General features: G+C 45.8%; 1 protein-coding gene across 1 annotated transcript in view; it reads right to left on the bottom strand.

Moving 5' to 3' along the window:
* FSCN1 (fascin actin-bundling protein 1) overlaps positions 1–3,493 on the bottom strand; it is a 67,606-nt gene extending 64,113 nt beyond the window's left edge. Inside the window, exon 1 of the mRNA XM_073633143.1 lies at positions 2,559–3,493. Within this exon, the coding sequence (XP_073489244.1) occupies positions 2,559–3,360 (802 nt within the window). The 5' untranslated portion in view covers positions 3,361–3,493. The remainder of the gene's footprint in view (positions 1–2,558) is intronic.
* Between the last annotated feature and the right edge of the window lie 14,531 nt (positions 3,494–18,024).

The raw sequence follows: 18,024 nt of genomic DNA, 5'->3' as shown, positions 1-18,024 counted from the left end.
AAACAACCACCCAGAATGCCTCAAGTCAATGTTTATTGTGCACATTTGTTGGTCTTTTTGCAATTGTACCCCAATTCATAAATCAGGCCCGCAAAATGTCGTCTTACACATTACAAGATCCATGAGAACCAGACACAATTGGTCTTGCTGCGTGGAGAGGAGATGTCTGCTAATCTCAATGGAAGGGGCCACGTATGTGCACTGCATCTAAAAAGGCCAAGCTTTCGGGAGGCAAGCTGCCATGGGAAGAAAAGATCTAGCTCTGCACATGAGACAGTTACCAAATTTGACTTCTATGAATAGAACAATAGGCAGGAAGCAGCTGTAATTATAGTGCGTGTTTTTTAAATAAAACTGCTGTTAAACTAAACTAGTGAGGCGGTAATGAATTCAGGAGTTTTACAAAGCAGGAGATGGGAAAACCAATAGGCAGCAATCAGCAGATCTCATGCAAACCTACATTGCCCCCACCCAAAACCAGAATTGACTAAATATTGAAGATTGGCTGACTTAGACTAAAATATTGGCTGACCAAGACTAAAATATTGATGATTTTTGCACATGCATGTTCATGACTAGTTCTCTTTAGGTTTCTATGCAAACACTCAATGAAATCTGAGTGGAACATCTGTTACACAGTAACGGTCTGAGGGATTTAACGCGCAGACTTTTGGCTATTCTTGCTAAGAGACAGAAGCCACAAAAATGTTCACATTGGCTAGGAGGCTGAGTACCTCTTCTTTTGACCAGCCCTCTTTCATGGGCTGTGGGTGGGGAGCAACTATGTGGAACATCAGACAAAGACTCCATTCTCCATGTAGTGCGATGCAAGCGTCTCGTATCCCGAAGAAAAGTAGAGCATGCCACCGACTTTGTCACAGCTAATTCACAACACATGATGAACAATGTAATCCTCATAAGATGAAACTTTTTTTTTTTTTTTAAAGACTGGAATCAGACACACTAATACAATTATAGCAGCTCACATCAATGTTTACCAAAGACCGAAGCATTCATTTTTGGTTAAAGACCGACAAACAGTGTGGAAACATTTTCAGGGGACATTCACAGCACAGTAGTGTCACATGTGATGGTGTTTGTATATTGGCACTAAAATGTTTATATAAAAAGGAAACTGTGGTGAAGTATGTTAACAAGAATTCTACTGCAGATAGTTTTAAAATACTGAAAAATGATTTTTAGTGAAGGTGTGTTAATGTTTCCTGATATTTATAAATAGGACGTGTTATTTTCCTATGATCTGAGTGCACTCAGTCTTCTACCTTGTTTTACTGACAGGTCTGGTCTTTAATAAAAGGAGTTTCCAGCAAGTTATGAGAGACATACACAGGAACTTTTGGGATGAATGGATACAGATTTACTTAAGCTACCCATACAACTGTAGAATTTTGCCAGAAACCTTTTTTTGGATATTTTCAAATAGTTATTGGGGTCAAATCGACTATTTTTGGCCATGATGATGAAAGAAAAATCCAAGTAACATGATGGCATAATATTTACCTCAAACAGAATTCTAAAGCTGGTCATAGAGGAGCAGAAAAAAAAAAAAAAAAAAAAAAGAAAATTCAAAAAACTTTTTTTTCTTCTTTTTTTGATCTGACTTTCAATGGCCCAATCGGAAATTTTAACAATTTCAACATTCTTCCAATCATTTTCAACTCTAACAATTTTGTTCTGATTGATTTCTACTACTACCCCAATTGCATCTGTCACTTTTTTTTTTTTTTTTTTTTTTTTTTTTAATTACTGACCTACAAATGTGAAATCATGAAAGGGAAATGGACTGTTGCAGAAAGCACACTAACCATATAAAAATCGAATGAGTGATCTACTGACTCAGTTTTTAGTTTGCTTTTCTATTCATCTATGGCCAGCTTAACGGTCAATGTGAGTTTGGGTGGGGAAATTCCATTCATTCCAAAATCTTAAGGAAAATATTGAGTTATTTTGGAAGGCCATCGGTCAGGTCTCTGAAGATAATGTGGAACGCAGCGATTGGGATCACTGACCATCGCTCTGGAATGCAGTGATCAATCATGATCCCAATTACGGTGTTCAATAATCCCAAATGCAGTGGTCATAATCACCGATAGTTCTGGAAGTCGGTGATAGTGATCACTGAGCGTTGTTCTGGAACGCAGTGATTGGGATCATTGCTCGTGGTTCTGGAACATGATCCTGATCACAGCGTAATCATCGATAGTTCTGGAACGCAGTGATCGGGATCATGATCAATAATGATCCTGATCACTGCATAATATTTGATAGTTCTGGAACACAGTGATCGGGCACACTGATCGCCGTTCTGGAGCCGTGTGATCAATAATGATCCTGATCACTGCGTTCCAGAATGACGATCAATGACCCTGATCACTGCGTTCAATAATGCCAAACTAAGTGATCAGAATTATTGATCGTTCAGGAACTCTGCGTTTGTGAAGATCTATCAGTGTATGGTGAAGGTCGGAGTATTGTGTGCTCTTGAGGACAATGTGAGGGTGTGAACCTCCACAGATGCTCCGATTAAGATCGCTCACCTTGTCTGGTGGACACGTTCCGTCCATTGCCGGCAGTGAGCACCACCTGAGGACAGCTCCTCTCCAGCACGAAGAGCTCATCTCGGCCCACCTTGCTGTTCTTGCCGGCTTTGAGGGTTCCGCTGGGCCCGGAGGGGGTGAGGTAGCGGCCATCGTTGACCCTGAAGGCCACCTTCCCGGCAGAGATGTCCAGGGTGAACCTGGTGTCCGGGTCAGGCTCGGTTCTGAGGGTTCCGTCCATGGCCAGCAGTCGGTGGTCGGGGGTCTGGATGCTGTAGCGGTTGTCCTGGAAGATGAGGGTGATGAGGGAGTCAAGTCCCCAGGGCACATCTCTCTCCACAGACAGCTCCTCTCCATTGGCCCCCAGACGGGCGTACCTCTTCCTAGTCACCGAGTAGATGGTGACCTGGGGGTGCATGGCCAGGTGGACGCCCCACTTCTCAGCCGGGGACACAGAGGGGGAGAAGCAGCTGATCCGGTCCTCGCTTCCCCCCAGGTAGCGGCCGTACGCCTCAGACTGGAGCACCCAGCGCCCATCCCCCTGAGCGCTCACCAAGAAGCGGCACTCCGAGTCCTGGCTCTCCGCCTCCCCGAACACCCGGCCATCCTTGTCCGCCGACAGATACCGGCCTAAGTGGCTCCGGAGCAGCACCGCCTCCTCGCCCACCGGCTCCAGGGTCCATACCTGCTTCTTCTTCAGGCTGGAGGCGGACGCATTGATTTTGAAGCCGAAGCTCTCGGCGGTCAGGTACTTATTGTTACAGTTGATGAGTCCAAGCTGCAGAGGACCGGAGGCGCTCATGGTGATGGATGAGGAGACAAGGAGGACCGTTATAAAGCACTGCTGGTGGTGGTGGAGAGATTACTGCGCCCAGCCGAGCCTTGCCGCCTATAAAGCCTTGATTACCTCACTGACAGAGGCGGGCCCCGAAAATGTGGGGAAAAGAAGGAATGGATGAGGATGGGGGAGGAGAGGAGGATGGGGAGGAGGAGGGGGCTCCAGTACAATGGGAGAGAGGAGCACAAGGCTCCATTCAATGAACAAGGGGAATGGACTACACTGGAGGATGACACAGCCATTTCACTACCATGTCTGCTGATCACTGGTACCCCACACCTGGGATATGGGGGGGGGCTGTGTTCCTGTACAGGGGTCTGCACCCAACTGCCGCATGCGGGGAACATTTTTTCTTTTTTTTTTTACAAGACCCCCGACAGATGTTAGGGCAGGGCCAGAGAAGAGTATGACTTCCTTCCTGGAGAATTTCAGATGTTCCAGCTGTGAAGAATGTCTTCCGGAGAAGTTCAGGATCTCCTTATTTATTGCATAGAGCAGCGTTCCTCAGGCTTTTTGCAGGTTTTGCACCCTTTAGAAGTATATCAATTCTAGAGTGGCCTCAGTCTAAAACGTGCAAAATGTCCCGTGCGTCTTTTGGTCTGTTTCAGGCCCGAATTCAGCCCAAAATTCAGGCTGAAATCAGACCTGACACAGTGAATAGAGACACACCCAGTGGCAGCTGGTGCTCAAAATTTTTTTTTTGGGGGGGGCGCAAACTGAAAAATTCTGAAAAAAAACCCCATCAATTGCAGCCTCATTGTACCATCAATCGCAGCCACTGTGCCCATCAGTCGCAGCCACTGTGCCCATCAATCGCAGCCACTGTGCCATCAATCGCAGCCACTGTGCCCATCAATCGCAGCCACTGTGCCCATCAATCACAGCCACTGTGCCATCAATCGCAGCCACTGTGCCCATCAATCGCAGCCACTGTGCCATCAATCGCAGCCACTGTGCCATCAATCGCAGCCACTGTGCCCATCAATCACAGCCACTGTGCCCATCAATCGCAGCCACTGTGCCATCAAAAGCAGTCACTGTGCCCATCGATTGCTCCCACTGTGCCCATCAATTGACGCCACTGTGCCCATCAATTGCTCCCACTGTGCCCCATTAAACACAGCCACTGTGCCATATAAAATGCTGCCAGGTTGCCCCTCGCCCACCATCTGTACTTACCTGTCTCTGTGGGATAGCTCCTTGATGCCTTCTCCCATCCTCTGCTATGATTGGACGCCTGGCGTCCAATCACAATGCCTGTACTTTCAGCCAATCAGGCGACGGGTAACAGATCCGAGCACCTGATTGGTGGAGAGGCGGTTTAGTGTTAGAAAACGAATATTCATTCACTTTTCTAGCACAGCAGAGCGACCTGCGAGCGCCCAGCGTGATACTCGCAGGTCACCTTTTTTGATGCCTATTAGAGCCTACGGTGCTTCAAAATCACCCCCCGCCGCTGGTATTCAGGTGCCCTGCGCTGAAAAGGGGCCAGGCTCCTGCATAGGGGGTGGCAGCGGCGGCCATAGATAGATACATGCAATGCATGCATCTATCTATTGGTGCTAGGGGGGGGGTGGCAGGAGAAAAGGGGCGGCGCCCATGCGCCCTTATGGACGCACCGGGCTCCTGCTGTGAGCCGCTGCATTCTATAGTGTGAACCCAGACTAAATGTTACTTTTCAATTTATCAATGGGAAATCTGGGTTAGGGAACAACCACACAACTGCCTAGATAAGATTAAAGCAAACTCTTCTCCCCCTCCCCTACAATGCAGTGGCCAGGAGCTGCTGGCCTCTTCTTTCAAGATTCCGATCTTCAGCTGTTTAGATTGGCTGGACAGAGATGACGTCATTCCCATGCGGGAGCAAAGCTTGGTGTATAGTGCCGACAGGCGAGTAAGAAACTTGAATGCAGAACGGACACAGTGGGGTTCATTTACTAATGCTGACCATACCACTTTGAATCTCATCCGGTTCCTGCTGAAGCGTTAATGGGCAGGCTGAATTTACCAAGTTGATCGATCAATCAACTTGGTACATTCAGCCTGCCCATTAACGGTTCACGGTTTTGAAACCGTGTATGGCCAGCATTAGTAAGTTAAACCCACTGTGTCTGTTCTGCATTCAAGTTTCTTACCCACCTGTATGCACTTTACACCAAGCTTTGCTCCCACATAGGAATGACATCATCTCTGTACAACCAATTTAAACAGCTGAAGATCGGAACCCAGAAAAAACCCAGGAACAAGATGCCAGCAGCTCCTGGCCACTGCATTGTAGGACCAGCCTGTCGGACTCTCTTGTGAGTATTGCTAGCGGCTGCTATAGCCACTAGTGATAATCACTGTCTTCTCCTGCTGGGGACAGCTTCCCCTGCCCACCCCTCTCCCTCCCGCTGTCTGTGTTGATGGGGGAATCAAGCAGATTTCTTTCCTGCAACCACGTCGCTTTGTGTATGGCCAGCCTAAAACTGGAGAGGGCAAAATCTGGTGCAGCTGTGCATGGTAGCCAACCAGCTTCTAAAGTTTAGCGTGTAAAATTAAGCTTTAACAAAAAAAAAAAAAAAAAAAAACAAGCTGATTGGTTTCTGTGCAGAGCTGCACCAGATTTTGCTCTCTCTAGTTTTAGTAAATTATCCTTAGTATGTCTCTTCTGTATTAAACAGTCTGCCAGTTCACATTTTTTAGGATCAACCACTTCTTGACCACCCTTTAGCTGAAAGAAGGCTACAGAACAGTTGTCCAGTTTTGGGAGGGCATCCATGAACGTCCTCCCAGAACCATGTCCCCCCTGGGATACGCATTCGCCACGCTCTGTGATCGCTGTGTCTTTCAGACACAGTTGATCACACATCGATGTAAAGGGCCAATCATAGCAGCCCTATACCATGTGATCAGCTGTGTCCAATCACAGCTGATCACATGTAAACAAACTTGCCAGTTATCAGCATTCCTTTCCTCACGCGCTGTCACAGCATGAGGAGAGGAGAGCCGGTAACCGGCAAGTGTGTATCAGTGCAGTCCCAACAGTGCCAATCAGTGCTGCCTATCAGTGCCTTCTCATCAGTGCCTCCTCATTTGTGTCCATCAGTACTCAGTGCAGCCTCATCAGCGCACATCAGTGAATGAGAAAAATTACTTGTTTGCAAAAGTTTATTACAGAAACTAAGAAAATAGTTTTTTCATTTGTTTAGCAAAACAAAAACCCAGTGGTGATTAAATATCACCAAAAGAAAGCTCTATCTGTTTTAAAAAAATGATAAAAAATTTCATATGGGTACCGTGTTGCATGACCGCACAATTGTCATTTAAAGTGCGACAGCAAGCTTAAAATTGGCCTGGGCAGGAATGGGGTGAATGTGCCCAGTAGTGAAGTGGTTAAGATTCCACTTTAAAGCAGAATCGTATGTCAAGAGACATAGGGGGTTATTTACGAAAGGCAAAGCCACTTTGCACTGCAAGTGCACTTGGAAGTGCAGTTGCTTTAAATCTGAGGGGTAGATCTGAAATGAGTGGAAGCTCTACTGATTTTATCATCCAATTATGTGCAAGCTAAAATGCTGTTTTTTATTTTCCTTGCATGTCCCATTAGAATCTACAGCGACTGCACTTCCAAATGCACTTGTAGTGCAAAGTGGATTTGCCTTTAGTAAATAACCCCCATAGTATGCCTTTTCTGCAATACAAATTCTGCCTGTGTTCAATTTCTTTTTCTAGCAGGGGGCCTAATGTTTGAAGCAGGAGGGTTTGATGTGAATTTAAATTGTTAGAAAAAAAATTGGCAAATAGGCAACATTGGCTACATCAGAGGTCCTCCCATGAAATCAGATTCCCCCATCCTGTCAGAATCCCTATAATATCAAAGTCCCCCCTCCCCATACATAAAAGCCAACCCATCACATCAGAAGACTCCCATGACATCAGAGTCTCCCCATCACATCAGATTCCCCCTGTTCACCACAGAGTCTCCTCCATCACAGAGTCCTCTTATCCATCTCTGATCCAGGGAAAACCCAAATGGCACTCTGGTTGAGAAACGCTGGCATAGGGTAATAAAATACTTATTTTAAAGCCCAACTCCAGGAATTCAGAAAAATTCACCCTTGCAGCAGGACCCCCTACAGTGCAAAACATAAATGTTCGTTATTCAGGGGTGCACAGATAGGGAGTAAATATGTTTCTGGCTCCAGCGGCTGTCTCCAGAAATGTGGCCGATCGCCCAAAACTGCTTTTGTAAGCTGCAACTGGCTCTGGTCACACTCCAGCCTCCTTATGCCCTGTACACACGGTCGGATTTTCCGACGGAAAATGTTCCATGGGAGCTTGTTGTCGGAAATTCCGACCGTGTGTAGGCTCCATCGGACATTTTCCAGCGGAATTTCCTTCACATAAAATTTGAGAGCTGGTTCTCAAATTTTCCGACAACAAAATCAATTGTCGTAAATTCCGATCGTGTGTACACAATTCCGACGCACAAAGTTCTACGCATGCTCGGAATCAAGCAGAAGAGCTGCACTGGCTATTGATTTTTTTTCATTTCTCAGCTCGTCGTACGCGTTGTACGTCACCGCGTTTTTGACGATCGGAATTTCTGACAAGATTTGTGTGACCGTGTGTATGCAAGACAAGTTTGAGCCAACATACGTCCATGGAAAAAATCCATGGATTTTGTTGTCGGAATGTCCGATCGTGTGTACGTGGCATTAGAGTACAATCCAGCATTACTGTCCCCATATTGTATGAGATTACACCGAGGCACCTCCCAAACACTAGAGCTTCAGGCAGAAATGGAGATTGCTAGCTCCAGCCAGAGTAGGGTATAAGGTAAGTGATAAAGCTTGCACTGTGCACTCCTAGACATAATATGCATTTAACACTTGCCACTGTTGTTTTGTAGACAACTTCATTCTTCTCAGCGCCCCCATGTTCTTTTTTTTCCTTCTTACATTTTTTTGCTGGGTTATCCACAACCACCACACTACTGTGGTTTGTCTGACATCAAGCTGTCTTTTCTCGGATCTTGCAGGCATGCCCTGATAACATGCATGTCCCGTGGCGTGTCATCAGGGGGCCAGCTGCAAGATACCAGGCAGAGACAGCCTGTCCCCTTATCATGGGCCGTGGCACATTTGCTGTAGAGTACTCCAAGGACTCTTGGGATGAGTGACACAAGTATCCCAGAAGGCTGCCAGCAACTGTATATGTAAATCATTTTTGCCTAATCAAAAATTGGTGGAATGCAGGGAGGGTTCCCCAAAAAGCTAGTAATAAATAAATGTCAGATGGTCTGGGGGAGTAAAATGATAGAAAGAGGATGGGGAGGGTAAAGGTTCACTTTAAGTATGAAGACGTATACAGAACATTAAAGTGAACTTAAAGTGGTTGGAAACCCTTACAGACCACTTTTTACTACAGGTAAGCCTATAATAAGGCTTACCTGTAGCTACCCCGGATATCTCCTAAACCTGCACGGTTTAGGAGATATCCCATATATCAGCATGTGCCGACTTCATTGGCACATGCGCACTGAAGCAACAGCACATTCGTGCCATTGCTTCAGCTAGTGTGCCGTTACCGGCGGCTCCCGCGTGCATGCGCGGGAGTGAGGTCATCGCAGCTCTGGCCAATCACAGCACCGGAGCCCGCAATACCCGGAAGTAACTCCAGGAGCGTTGTCGCCGGCCGGAGCGCTGTACGGGGACCGCTACGGGGCTTCGATCTAAGGTGAGTATTTCATAATGAGTTAGTATGCTATGCATACTAGCACCTTATGCCCTTGTCTTGCAGGTTTTTTTTTTTTATTGTGGGTTTACAACCACTTTAAAACAGACTCGACATCCCCCTTCCCTTTCCATCATCCTTCTTTGTATTGGCTCTGCAGCAATAAGCCAAAAAGAACTGCATACCTTGAAATGACTTTCGAAATGTCAGCTTTTCACTGCCCAAGACCTAAGCTGCCTGTACTCTGTCCAAGCAAAATTGTAAGACTGAAGGTGAAGACTGGGAATTCCTGCATTCTCTATGTGCATGCACTGAGTAGTAAGTTCACATTTTATGTCAGCACAATTGAAATGAAACAAACAAAAATAAAACAAGGTATAGACTGGTTCTGACTTGACTAGAAAGTGTCTGGAGTTTTTAAAATAAGCATATTAGAGTACCTTGATTTTTGGGGTTCCCAGGTTGCTTCAGATATTGGAAGGTATGTGCAGACATTTCAAGATGCCTAATTTTTTTCACGTTTACTCATTTTAGGAACTTTTTATAAAGAACAGTTGTGCATAAAAGCAGATCTAAAGTAAAAATAACAGCTGTAGGTATGCAGCTTCCCTATGCTGTTTCTTCTTTCAAAATTGCACTTCTGCAAATACTTCTCTTTGAGCAGGGTCACCTGGTCATTGCTCAGTCTCTACCTTCACTTCAACTTCTGCATGTTTGCCTAGGCTCTGTGTGAGGCAGAGGCACTGACTGCCAGCTAGTCTCCAGGCTCTCCTCATCTCTAAAGAAAAATTCCGGACCAGACACTGCTCATAGCCTTTTTTTTATTATTGTGCAGTACTCTCCATACTACTATATTCGTACATGTGTAGGGATCTGATGCCCTCTACTGTCTGTATTTGTAAATAAATGGCTAATATCAGAGTTAATTACCGTATGTATAGCACATCCTGCCTCTGGGTTGCTGGGCTGGAAACCCCAGAGGGAGGAAGCAGAAAGAGAGAATCTGTCTGTCCACATGAACTAATAGGAAGAGCTGCTATTATTCCATACCAGAAGCAGGCATGTGTTTCTATGCTCAATAGTTTACTATCGTAGCTCATACAGTGGCAAAAATTAGGGATGAGCCCGATGTTCGGGTCCAACGTAAGTTCGACTCGAACATTGAGTGTTCACCCGTTCGGTGAATACTGAACATTATGGGGCGTTCGCAGAAAATTCAAGTGCCGCAGAACGCCTCATAATGCACTGCGAGATCGCAGTTCATTGCTATCTGATGATTGCCAAAGCATGCACCTGACCTACATGCTTTGGCCAATCACAGCGCACTCTGCTGTGAGAGCCATCATTGGCCAAAGGCAGGGTGCCTTTAGCCAATCATGGCTCAGGGGCTAAGTCCACGCCCAACACTATATAAGGCTGCTTACATGGTGGCCGTATATAGTGTTATGAATGAGATAAGTTAGCTAGAGGCAGGTTAGTTAGTGTCGGACAAGTAATTTGGTATATATATTTATAGAGTATACACAGTATAGTCAGTGTAGTGTAGACTATATATAGAGTGCAGGCAGTGTATTGTTATATATTTATCGTACATCATGGTACACAGAGCCACTGTAATAACTGTATGGGTTATATGGCACCTTCAGGTGATGGACACTGGCACACCCTAAACAGGAAGTTTAATTAGTTCAATTCCCCATATAACCCCTCCCCTTACCGGCAGTACCTCAGTTTTTTCGTCAGTGTCTTAGGTGTTGGTTACGAGTAAAGATGTGCTGTGCTGAGCCCTGCTGGAATATTCCTTGCTGGGGCAAGCTATGCAACCGGATCCATTCAAAGTGTCTTTTCCAGGCCAAATTGAATGGTACCTGGGCCTCGTGTCTGAAGAAACAAGGTTTTGCCTGTAACGCTTCTCTTTTTAGAGAGCTGGACCCCGGGATCCAGTATTTGTTTTTTTCAGCCATATTCCTGGCGGGGTGCTTTACAGGCCCAGGGCTGTGGATCCCCCCGATAAAAAGGGGGCCCCGATCCCTGAAGGTTTTTTAACAGAGCCCACCGTGAGTGGTGAAGATTGGGTCTGTTACCACAAAACCCTGCAGCTGGATAAGGTAAGGGAGATTCCTAAGAAATTTTTCCAATTCTTGTGGGTTTTCTCCTTTAAAGTAAATGTTGTCATGCCTATAGTCACCACCGGGGGCTGTCAAGAGCACGTACCTGATTCCATGCTTGTCAGTCTCGCTCTGTGTCACAAGCTGCACGCTTCCTCCGGCCCACACTCCAGGTAAGACGTGGAAAGGGGGTTTTTTTCTCCTTGGAATGTCCCCACACCTGGATAGCTTCACTCCAGGAGGCAGAGGGAGCATGGCGTCAGTCGGCAGTGTGCCGCGCCGCTCCCGCCACCATTCTAACGGTTCCCATCGTCAGCTCTCCTCCTCTCCTCCACCCCAGCCCTCCTCCATGCGATCCGGACGGATCGGAGCCCGCCCGTACGGGAAAACTGTTTATTTTGAAAAAGATGAGGGAGGGGGGGCGGTAGGTGGTTGGAGGAAGCGGCGGGGCTTAGCGACGTTGGCGTGCTTCAGAGTCCACAACGCGGGCTGTGTAGCTATGAAAAGCCCCTTTTTTCAGGTGCATACAGCTGAAGGAGGGACACAGAGCAGACAGGTGGCATGTGAGTGTGGGTGACACAGGCATTCCCAGGCACGTTTACTTAAGCATCAGGCTGAGCTTAATAGCAGCGGCAGTTGCTGGACTATTGCTCAGCAGTGGGTGCATTTTTTTGATAGTACCTCTGCGTTTGTGCTTAGCACTATGACCAGAGGGGGTGGTACAAATACCACAAAAACCAAGGGCACAAAGGGGTCACCCTCAGGCCCTAAGGACCCTCCCTCTGTATCACCATCCCCCCCTGAAAGACCTAGGAAGGCTGGTCAGAGTGAGCCATCTGGGTCATCAGGGGCTGCAATTGCTTCCGACACTTCAGCCCCTGTCTATATTTAAATGAGCAGGTTTTCTCCTCAGCTATGAGTGGATTGGAGGAAAGATTAGTGGCTTTAATCGCATCTTCACAGAGTGGAAGTAAACGCATTAGGTCCCCTTCTACCACCCAGGTTCCTCAAACAGAGGAACAGTGGGAGAGGGAAGATGAATCCCCCTCAGGGGACCGTGAAGAAGCTAATGATTCCTCTTCCGAGGGATCACATGCTGAGAAGTTGCTGCTGCATTTTCTTACTGAAATGGTCAGCTCCACATTTAAGCTACCCTTAAGGGAGTCGGTTGAAGAGCCCACTTCCTGTTTGGGTTCACTAAAGCCTCCTCAAGCCTTGCGTGCCTTTCCTGTCCATTCATTTCTAGAAAAGCTTATGTATTCTGAGTGGGATCACCCAGATAAGCATTTTTTCCCTCCTAAAACGTTTTCAACACTTTATCCTATGGAGGAAAAATTTACTAAGGTGTGGAGTATACCAGCAATTGATGCTGCTATATCCTCTGTGAATAAAAGTTTGACTTATCCAGTTGACAATGCGCAAATGCTTAGGGATCCAACTGATAAAACATTGGAATTCCTGTTAAAAAACATTTTTTCCTTGGCAGGTTCAGTGGCTCAACCTGCAGTGGCAGCAATTGGGGTATGTCAATCCTTGAGAGACCATATGAAACTCAAGGTGTTCCCTGAACAGCAGGCCCAGGATTTAGCCGAGCTGGTCAGCCGAAGCGCCATGCAAAAAGCTCCTGGCTGGTTTTCCTTTCCGCGGTGAAAAGCTGTTTGGGGAGGATTTGTACACATATATCCAAAAAATATCAAGTGGGAAAAGTACCCTTTTGCCAGTTAAGAAAAAGAGTAAATGTCCCTCTTTCTCCAGTGCCAGGGGCATCAGCCTCCAGGCAGTTGCGACGGCCTCCACCTCCAGGTTCAAACCTCAGGGTCAAAAGAAATCCTGGGAGAGGAAACCCACAAGACAGAACGCTAAAGCCTCTTTATGAAGGGGCGCCCCCGCTCGCTCGAGTGGGGGGAGACTTCTGCAGTTCTCAAAGGTCTGGCAGGAAGAATTTCGAGACAGATGGGTGGTCTCCACAATAGCTCTAGGTTACAAACTAGAGTTCCGAGAATTCCCGTCTCCTCGTTTCCTCAGGTCAAATGTCCCCAAAGATCCAGAGAAAAAGAAGTCTCTCTTTCTAGCGTTAGACCGACTTTTGTCACAAAAAGTGATCATGGTGGTCCCCATGGAAGAGCAGGGGTTGGGGTTTTATTCAAATCTTTTCATGGTACCAAAACCAATGGGGTTGTCAGACCCATTCTAGATCTCAAAGATCTAAACCGGTTCCTGAAAATTCGCTCTTTACGCATGGAATCAATCCAATCAGTAGTCTCCACTTCTGGCATCAATCAACATCAAGGATGCATACCTGCATGTACCTATTTTCCCCGCTCACCAGAAGTATCTGCCTTTCGAAGTAGAAAAACTTCATTTTTAGTTTGTAGCCTTGCGTTTCGGTCTAGCTACTGCACCTCAGGTGTTTACAAAACTTCTGGCCCTTGCTCTGGCCAGATTAAGCACGCAAGGTATAACATAGCATACCTGGACGACCTGCTCTTGATAGACCGGTCGGTAGCCCGCTTGGACCAAAGCATGGTCACCACAGTCAACTACCTGGAATACCTAAGTTGGGTCCTCAACCTAGAGAAATCTTCTTTAAAGCCAGTAAGAAGATTAGGGTACTTGGGTCTGGTTATAGATACAGCCCAGAACAAGGTGTTTTTACCCCAAGCAAAGATCAGTGCCATAAAGGAGCTGGTTCAGGTGGTTAGAGCAAAGAAGGATCCTTCCATTTGCCTTTGCATGAGGTTGCTGGGGAAGATGGTGGCTTCATTTGAAGCAGTTCCCTATGCTCAGTTTATTTGAGACTGCTGCAAAACAGTATCCTATCGGCCTTTAACAAGAAGGTTCAAGCACTAGATTTTCCGATGCGTTTGTCGCCAAAAGTGCGCCAGAGCCGCAGTTGGTGGAGGATATCGGAGAATCTGCAGGAGGGGAAATCCTTTTTACTGGTTATCTGGAAGGTGGTAACAACAGATGCCAGCCTTTCAGGTTGGGGAGCAGTCCTGTAAGAGGCGTCTGTCCAGGGGAAATGGTTCAGAACCGATAGGACCTTGCCCATCAACTTTCTAGAGATTTGGGCAGCGCCTCTAGCCCTAAGGGCCTGGACATTCAGGTTGCAGAATTCTCCTGTCAGGATTCAATCTGACAATGCCACAGCAGTGGCTTATATCAATCACCAAGGGGGCACCAGAAGTCAGGCAGCCCAGGGAGAGGTAAACCATATCCTAACCTGGGCAGAAAAACATGTGTCGTGCATATCGGCAATCTTCATTCCAGGGGTAGAGAACTGGCAGGCAGACTACTTAAGTCGCCAGCTGTTGTTCCCGGGGGGATGGTCCCTTCACCCCGACATCTTCCTGGCTATATGCCAAAGATGGTGGATCCTGGATGTAGATCTGTTTGCGTCCAGGTTCAACAACAAAGTCGACAACTTTGTGTCAAGAACAAGGGATCCACTCGCATGCAGAACAGATGGGTTGATGACCCAGTGGGATCAGTTCTCACTGATTTATGCATTCCCTCCTATTCTGCTGCTACCTCGACTTCTTTGCAGGATCAAGTGGGAAAGGACGTCGGTAGTTCCTGTGGCTCAGAAGATCTTGGTATGCAGAAATAGTAAAGATGGTGGTAGAGCCCCATGGCCCCTACCATCACGTCCAGACATGCTTTCGTAGGGACCAGTGTTCCATCCTACTTTACAAACGCTAAATTTAACGGTTTGGCTATTGAAACCCACATTCTGAAGAATCGTGGGCTTTCAGGCTCAGTTATATCTACCTTGATTAATGCAAGGAAGCCAGCTTCCAGAGTCATTTATTATAGAGTCTGGAAGGCATATGTTTCCTGGTGTGAATCCAGGGGTTGGCATTCTAGGAAGTATGTCATCGGTAGAATTCTTGCCTTTCTGCAAATAGGGCTAGAGATGAAACTGGCCTTGAGTACTATCAAGGGTCAGGTCTTCGCCTTATCAGTATTGTTTTAACGTCCGCTTGCTTCGCATTCTTTGGTCCAAAGCTTTATACAGGGGGGGTAACGTGGCTTAATCCACCGGTTAGAGCACCCCTGAACCCTTGGGACTTTAGTTCTATCAGCATTACAGAAACAGCCTTTTGAGCCGATACAACATATTCCTTTGGTCCTTTTGACAAGGAAGCTAGTTTTTCTGGTAGCCATTTCTTCTGCAAGAAGGGTATCAAAGTTGGCGGCTCTGTCTTGTAAAAATTCATATTTAATCATTCACAAAGATAGAGTAGTATCGCGTCCTCATCCTAGCTTTCTGCCAAAGGTGGTTTCAAGTATTCACCTAAACCAGGATATTGTTTTACCTTCATTTTTTCCAGAACCTTGTTTTAAGGAAGAAAAGTCACTAAATTCTTTAGTGAGAGCAGTCAAAATCTATTTGAAGGCGACTGCTCAGTTTCGGAAAACAGAAGTTTTGTTTGTGTTGCCTAAAGGTCCTAGGAAAGGACAGGCAGCATCGAAATCCATTATTGCCAAATGGATTTGGCAAGTAATTATTCAAGCTTATGGCTTGAAGAGAAAGGTTCCACCTTTTCAAATCAAAGCGCACTCCACCAGGGCTGTTAGTGCTTTGTGGGCAGTGCATCACCAAGCCTCCATGGCTCAAATCTGCAAGGCCGCAACCTGGTCTTCAGTCTTCAGTCCATACATTCACCAGATTCTATCGGGTGGATGTGAGAAGGCATGAGGATATCATCTTTGGGCGCAGTGTACTGCAGGCGGCAGTATAGGTTCTCAGGTCTGATTGTACCCTACCTTTGTTTGTGTCCCCTCCCCTCAGGTGGCATTGCTCTGGGACATCCCATACAGTTATTACTGTGGCTCTGTGTCCTGTGATGTACGATAAAGAAAATAGGATTTTTATAACAGCTTACCTGTAAAATCCTCTTCTTGGAGTACATCACGGGACACAGAGGTCCCTCCCCTCTTTCTGTTTACAGGTGTCTTGCTTTGCTACAAAACTGAGGTACTCCCAGTAAGGAGAGGGGTTATATGGGGAATTGAACTTCCTGTTTAGGGTGTGCCAGTGTCCATCACCTGAAGGTGCCATATAACCCATACAGTTATTACTGTGGCTCTGTGTCCTGTGATGTACTTCAAGAAAAGGATTTTACAGGTAAGCTGTTATAAAAATCCTATACATGCATATACTCTGCATTCAGTGTAGACTGTATATACAGTGCAGGTAGTCTAGTATATACAGTGGATATAAAAAGTCTACACACCCCTGTTAAAATGTCAGGTTTCTGTGATGTAAAACAATTGGACAAAAATAAATGGTGTCAGAACTTTTTCCACCTTCGATGTGACCTATAAACTGTACAACTCAGTTGAACAATAAACTGCGGTGGAGGGAAGTAAAAATAAAAAAATAAAATAATATGGTTGCATAAGTGTGCACATCCTTAAACCAATACTTTGTTGAAGCACCTTTTGATTTTATTACAGCACTCAGTCTTTTTGGGTATGAGTCTATCAGCATGGCACATTTTTACTTGGCAATATTTGCCCACTTTTCTTTGCAAAAACACTCCAAATCTGTCACATTGTGAGGGCATCTCCTGTGCACAGCACTCTTCAGATCACGCTAAAGATTTTCAATCGGAATCAGGTCTGGGCTGTGGCTGGGCCATTCCAAAATGGTAATCTTCTTCCGATGAAGCAATTCCTTTGTTCGTTTGTATGTATGCTTTGGGTCATGCTGAAAGATGAAGTTCCTCTTCATGTTTAGCTTTCTAGCAGAAGCCTGAACGTTTTGTGCCAATATTGACTGGTATTTGGAACTGTTCATAATTCTCTCTACCTTGACTAAGGCCGCTGTTCCAGCTGAAGAAAAACAGCCCCAAAGCATGATGCTACCGCCACCATGCTTCACGGTGGGTATGGTGTTCTTTTGGTGATGTGCAGTGTTGTTTTTGCACCAAACATATCTTTTGAAATTATGGCCAAAAAAGGTTCAACCTTGGTTTCATCAGACCATAACACATTTTCCCACATGCTTTTGGGAGACTTCAGATGTGTTTTTGCAAAATTTAGCCAGGCTTGGATGTTTTTCTTCGTAAGAAAAGGCTTCCGTCTTGCCACTCTACCCCATAGCCCAGAAATATGACGAATACGGGAGATTGTTTTCACATGTACCACACAGCCAGTACTTGCCAGATATTTCTGCAGCTCCTTTAATATTGCTGTAGGCCTCTTGGCAGCCTCCCTGACCAGTTTTCTTTTCGTCTTTTCATCAATTTTGGAGGGACGTCCAGTTCTTGGTAATGTTACTGTTGTGCCATATTTTTTCCGCTTGATGATGACTGTCTTCACTGTGTTCCATGGTATATCTAATGCCTTGGAAATTCTTTTGTACCCTTCTCCTGACTGATACCTTTTAACAATGAGATCCCTCTGATGCTTTAGAAGCTCTCTGCAGACCATGGCTTTTGCTGTAGGATGCGACTAAGAAAGTGTAAAGAAAGACCTACTAGAACAGCTGAACTTTATTTGGGGTTAATCAGAGGAATTTTAAATGATGACAGGTGTGTACTGACTCCTATTTAACATGAGTTTGAATCTGATTGCTTAATTCTGAACAGTTACATCACCAGTTATAAGAGGGTGTGCACACCTATGCAACCACATTATTTTATTTTTTTATTTTTACTTCCCCTCCCTAAAAGATTTCAGTTTGTTTTTCAATTGAGTTGTGCAGTTTATAGGTCACATTAAAAGTTGGAAAAAGTTCAGAAATTTTTATCTTTGTCTCAGTTTTTTACATCACAGAAACCTGACATTTTAG

The sequence above is a fragment of the Aquarana catesbeiana genome, linkage group LG06 (genome assembly GCF_042186555.1).
Source record: "Aquarana catesbeiana isolate 2022-GZ linkage group LG06, ASM4218655v1, whole genome shotgun sequence".
Classification (NCBI taxonomy): domain Eukaryota; kingdom Metazoa; phylum Chordata; class Amphibia; order Anura; family Ranidae; genus Aquarana; species Aquarana catesbeiana.
This window is presented reverse-complemented; position numbering and strand designations above follow the sequence as displayed.